Source organism: Hipposideros armiger, unplaced genomic scaffold (assembly GCF_001890085.2).
Source record: "Hipposideros armiger isolate ML-2016 unplaced genomic scaffold, ASM189008v1 scaffold_940, whole genome shotgun sequence".
NCBI classification, from domain to species: Eukaryota; Metazoa; Chordata; class Mammalia; order Chiroptera; family Hipposideridae; genus Hipposideros; species Hipposideros armiger.
Genome location: NW_017732290.1, coordinates 454,431 through 460,430, shown reverse-complemented (window position 1 = coordinate 460,430; position 6,000 = coordinate 454,431). Strand labels below are relative to the sequence as shown.

The following is a 6,000-nucleotide window of genomic DNA, read 5'->3' as shown; positions in this document are numbered from 1 at the left end:
CCCCCTTGGCGCACGCCCCCTGCCCGCCAGCCCGGCCCCTCCTGCAGGGCCCGCCGCCCGGCCCGCGGTAATTGCAGGTTGGGCGGTGACTCATCCCGGCGCCCGCCCGGCCGGTTCTTAAGCGGCAGCGCGCTGGGCGGGCGCGGAGTCTCCCGGCGCGGCGGCGGGAAGAGGAGCACTGCGCGCCCTGAAGGGTCTCCTCTGCCTCCAGGTCCCGAGAGCCGTCTCCGCTGCTGCTGGCGAGTTGTTTTCCGAGGATTGAGCAAAACCCACCAGGAACCGAAAATGCCGAAACCAGTAAGTCGCCCAGCTTCTGGGCTGGGTCGGACCTTCGGGCTTTATTTTCAAGCGGAGTCACCTGGGTGGGGTGTTAACTGAGACAGCTCTTTTTGTAGGACAGGGTTCTTTTTTCAACCGGCAAGAGGGCAGGAGTAAAAAATTGTCCCCGCTGTTATATTTACTGGTCTTTTCGTGGAGCTCCTGAAGAAAACGCGGTGATGATGCTTTTCTCTCCAGTCTTTTTGTTTGTTCTTCCCAACCCCCTCTCCCGTAGTTAAGGGCTTTTACACAAATTAGAATCTCTTGGGCACTGCTTCGGTCTGCTTAAAAAGTGTATTCTAATGCAACTTGGAAGGTTCTTGAAAAGTTGTCTAAATCGCTGGGAGAGCCCTTTGGCTTCCGGAGACGCACAGCAACCCCGAGTCTCTGCAAGTGTCCGGAACCAAATGCACCCCATATCTCCCTTTGGCGCTTTCCAGGGCATCTGGCAGAGGAGACGCAGCTTTTGTGGCGGGCAGTCGTTCTACCCCAGGCCTGCGAGGCTGTGTTCTATTACCCCGGGAATTTGCTAGTGCAGCAGGATTCCTATCTCGAAAAGTGGTTCAGTAATGGACTTGAGTTGCAGATGAAGAAAGGCAGCCCTGGAGTTTGATAAGGAGGCTGTGCTTAGGCTCTCGCTGGCCGTGCACTCCTGCTGCTGCACCCCGTAAACATCAGCACCTCCGCCCCCGAGTCTGAATATGTCGCCGTCTCACTTAGGTTGGTAGCCAGGCCTGGGGTGTTTTGGCTTTCATTTAAGTTGTGGGAACAGGGCAGCGCCTTTATGATGGGCATTTCTTAGAAAGTTGTGTATTTTCCACCTGCTTTAACACAGTGACTGTAGACACTGGGGAGAGGATTTTCAATTGAGTTGTGAATCATGGTGGAGAAAATATCTGGATTCGTTAAAAATTGCAATAAAAGATACGGTACATATGAAATTTATTTCTGTTTTACAAACGTGCTGTAGTCAGTGCTTATGTGCTTTTTCTACCATTCAATGTAGGATTCTTTAAAAGGAGTGTTTAATATAGTCTTATTTTACTGTTAGGTTAAAGAAGTTACTGTGTTAGTATGCTAATAGATTCAGAAGCCTAAGTTTTTGCCTAAGTTACATCATCAAGATGATTCATTCATGATGCAGAAAATTCTTTTCCTACACAAAATTCTTTTCAATTGAGACTTCCAAGTGGCACGTGACCTCCAGGCTTTTCAATGCCTGTGATACAAAATGGACCCAAATAGAAAGAATCCCTTACTCAGGGCACAGCCCCCTGTAGCGTTATGTGAGCAGTGGTCAAGGTGTGGTTTGCTTTATTTCACTGAAAGAAAAGATGCGGAATTCAGCTTTGAAGCGATCCCTCAGAAACAAGTCAGTAAACCCATTTCCAGTCACTACTTTTCTTTCTCATTTCATCGTGAACTCGAATTTCTTTTATTCTTTTCATTTTTTTAAAAAATTGTACTAAAATAAATACATCTTCCCAAATGGAAACTCTACCCATTAAACACTGCCACCCCTCACCCTTCCCCCACCCCCACCCCAGCAACCACTCTCTACTTCCTGTCTCTATGAATTTGACTCCTCTGGGGACCTCATAAGTGGAATCACAGTATTGGTCCTTTTATGCCTGGCTCATTTACTCAGCATGATGTCCTCCAATGGATGAAGGTTCATCCATTTTGTAGCATGTGTCAGAATGTTCTTCATTTTTAAGGCTATTTCTTATGGCAGGTACATTTTAATTTCATTTTGCTTTAAAGGTCTTTTATGATGGATCAGAAACTTAGAAAATGTTTTTCTGACAAAATGAATAGATAGTTAAACTGTTAAGGGATGATAGTAGCCATCACCTTGTATGTTAGGGTCCCGATAACCAGAGGCACATTTTGAAAGCCTTTATTTTATATAATATCTACAGTTATAATTTCCAAACAGTGTTGCAAGGTGAGCCACTTGGGAAATTCCTGCCTGCTCCCTTTTCGGGGATGGTGGTGTTTTGGAGATTTTTGCCTTGTAAAATACACTACAGGTGAGCCTTTCTTCACGTGAGTTGAGTTAGGGCCAGGGTTCTGGGTGACCTGCGGTGCTGCTTCCTCCTTCCTTCCGTCCCCCAGTTGTTTTCTTCATTGTGATGGAAAGGAGGCATGAAGNTTAGGGCCAGGGTTCTGGGTGACCTGCGGTGCTGCTTCCTCCTTCCTTCCGTCCCCCAGTTGTTTTCTTCATTGTGATGGAAAGGAGGCATGGAGAAGAAACCACTGCAGTCAAGTTTAGGAGGGAAGAGCTTCAAGCTGTTTTTTGAGGCGTGTAGAACCGAACTGCCTTTAAGTGGCCCCAGTGGTGCCTTAGCCTCGCATTCCTAGTGTGAATACGGAAGTTTCTAATATAAAAGTATATTTTCCCTTCAGTGAGAAACTCTGAAAGTGTGTTCAAAATTCTGTCCTGTGCCGAATTTTAAGATAACTTCTGAGATTACCTTGGTTCTCTGGGAATATGTAGCCTTTTCCACTGTATATTTTAATAGGGACAGAATTTACTGAGTATTCTGATGCATCTTCCATCCCTCTCACCAATTACCAATTGAGGACACATGGGACCTTTTTTCTGTATACGCCTCCTTCCTTACCATGGGCAGATGGTCAATTAGGTGGCTAAGATTTCCCCACGTGACGGTGAGAAGCCGCTGGCTGGGATTAGTCATTTGTCATCCTCACACTAAGGCACAATGAGTCCGTTTTGTACATTCGTCCTTTAGTTCAGTGGGTGTTGACTGTAATATGCTAGGTGTTGAGGCTGCTGAGTTGAGCTGACACAGAAATAGTCCCTGTCATGGATTTCCAGTTTGGTGAGGGGGACAGACAATAATCCTAGAATAACTTGCGTGTATATAATGATGTGTGCTGGTGGTGGGTTGGGGGAGTGCTAGTCAGGGAGGTCCGGAGGGCACCCAGGAGGTGATGACCTTGCTGAGCTGTGGAAAGACTTGAGGGACTTGCACTAGGTGAGGGAGGGAGGCAGGGAACAGCCTGTGCAGAGGCCCTGCGGTGGAGGGAGTAGCATGAGTTCAGGGTCCCTGACGAAGACCAGTCTGGCAAGAGGGAAACAGGCCAGCTATGCAGAGAGCCTTCCTTTTGGGCGCTTAACTTGGGAAGAAGCACTGAAGGGTTTTGACTGGAAGGAGGTGACCTGATCAGATCTGCTTTTTGAAAGGTTACTGCAGCTGCAATTTGAGAATCTGTAGGAGGCAGGGGGTGGCAAGAATGGAGATGGGAGACTGTTGGAGTAGCCTGGTAAGAGGTGGTGGTAGCTTGGACCGAGGTGGCGGTGGTGGTGCAAGGGGAAGTGGGCGTCTTTGGGAGCTAAAGTTGATAGCGCTTGGTGATGGATTGGACGAGCAGGGGCCCAGGGCAGTGTCGGCTGACTTCCGGTGTCTGGCTTGCATAACTGGATGCATGGCAGTGCCATTCACTGAGATAAGGAACCTGGAGAAGGACCAGGTGTAGGAGGGAACATATGAGGGTTTGGTTTCTACAGGTTGTTAATAAAGTTGTAACTGTGATTGATGAAAAAGTCCTTGCTTTCTTTCATAATTCTTACTGCTGCCTCCTAAAATATATACAAATATCAGACTTCTTAAACGACAGTATTTCTAAGTCCATATAAACTAAAAGCATCCAGCAGCTTTTTATGTTTCTCCAGAGGATATGTACACACTATACACACACAAAGTTAAAAGTTAGGACTAATTTAGTGTTATTCTCAAACTTCGGTGCACATGATTATCTGGAGACTTAGGGACGCCTGGGTTCCTCACAGCACTGCTGAATCTCCGTCTCTACCGGTAGGTAGGACTGAGTCCCTGTGCTTCAAAGAAGCTCCCCAGGTGGCTCTGATGCACCCCAGAGTTTGGGAACTGAAGGTGTCATAGGAAGAGGGCGGACTCGATGTATTCCTTTCTCTTGGACCCCGATAGTGCAGTGAAGTCCCCTCAATGGGGTTGAATCTGGCAGCTGTGTGTGAACAGAGACCAGAGCCCATGGTGTGTGGAGGGAACAGCAAAGCCCAGAGTGGTCCCAGAGTGTCCATTCAGGTGGACGCTGTCACGGGCTCCGGAGTGGATAAACAGTCACCTTAAACGCCACAGGTGCTGTAGCTGGTGTTTGGAATGTGGGTGGGGTGGGAAAAAAAGAGAGAACTGGATGGGTATCAACCTCCAGAAAGACAAGGCCAGCTAAGATGTAAGATAGCGTCTCTCTGATTTGAGCTTCTCTCTGCAGGGAGTCCAGTTGCAGAGCTTAATCTGGCAGTGACCAGTGGGCCCTCACATTTTGGCTCTTTGTTTTTAGAGGGGGAGATGAGAAAGGCCGGGAAGAAGGAGCCCGTTTCTCTTCTTTTCACTCTTAGTTCTCCCACACCGACCTCTTGTTAGGTACTGTCCTAAAAAACAATATTCTGGCTTCTACCAAAATTTTGAAGAATTTTATTAATACTTAGAATTTGGGAAAAGAAAGCAATGTCACTATTCCTAGCGAATTATCATAGGATGGTTTAATATGCCTGCCTTCTTACATTATTTAGACATTTCAACTCTAATCTGAAGCAATAAAATTCACAGCCTGCTTTCAACATCAGTGAATGCATTTTGAGTTCTCCCTACGGGTTCCCCAGATACTCCAATTAGTTTTTAATTTAAGCAGTAACAGTGTTTGCCACAACTAATTAAATATGGAGTATTTACTGAAGAGACCAGAAGGTGCATTATTTCCCTTCGCACACACTTACCATCCGTGCCTGTGGACATAAAGAATAAGGATCGTATTCTAGACTTCTGTAAATCGTTTTTTTAAAGAAAAAAAAGAAACATTGTTCAGTAAGGTGACTTAGAGACTTTTGATTAAAATAAAATGCTTAATATATAGTTAATGTACATAATTTTTCCAAATAGAAATTTAAAGAGCCATATAAAGAACAGTTTCATAATTAACTATTTAGTGGTACTTTGGCAAGTCACTTTTGTGAACTTGAATTTTGTCATCTGTAAAATGGATGTAAAATTTTTAAATGAAAAGAATGGTTGCATAAAATAAATTGAGACAAAGCTTACATCTATGAACTTCAAACAGTATCTTTGGGTACTGTAAGCTTTATGTATTTCTTGAGTCCTTTTTTTTGCCCCTGGAAATCTGTTTTACAAACTGTTTAATGTAACCTGTAGCTAAAACTAAGGGTTTTAGTTCCCAAGTAGCAAGCTACAAACCAGGTAAAGTTTGTCAGTAGACCTTCTAAGGAGAACAGCCATGTGAAATGTTTGGTTACTTAATGAAAAGGAACACTCTAACGTCATCTCCTTGTCATCCTCTATGTCAGAATTCCCTTGTAGGTCCTATGGATTCCTTCCTTATTATTGAAGCACTGTCGTGTGCCATTAGGTGCTAGGTGCTGGGACTTATAAAAATAAGGAAGACAGGTTTTGCATTGAAGGGATTCTCAGTCTTCTAGGGGAGTCAGATAGGTAAACAAAGAATTGCAGTGAGGCATGAAAAGTGCTCAGTAATAGAGGTACATACAGAAGAAGATTAAATGTGCCCTGGAGAGCCAGGGAAAGCTGGGATCCCACCTGGTAAGATGCTTAAGTGGGTGTTGAGGGATGCACAGGAGCTCACCAGTGCACAAGGGCATTA

General features: G+C 45.3%; 1 protein-coding gene across 2 annotated transcripts in view; it reads left to right on the top strand.

Annotated features, from left to right (window-relative positions):
- EZR (ezrin) overlaps positions 1-6,000 on the top strand; it is a 53,023-nt gene that overhangs the window by 1,080 nt on the left and 45,943 nt on the right. Inside the window, exon 2 of one of the 2 annotated variants that reach the window (XM_019630769.1) lies at positions 212-297. In XM_019630769.1, the coding sequence (XP_019486314.1) occupies positions 286-297 (12 nt within the window). In that variant the 5' untranslated portion in view covers positions 212-285. Of the gene's footprint in view, positions 1-88; positions 298-6,000 lie in introns of those variants that run through there. The other variant, XM_019630768.1, reaches the window with a different exon arrangement.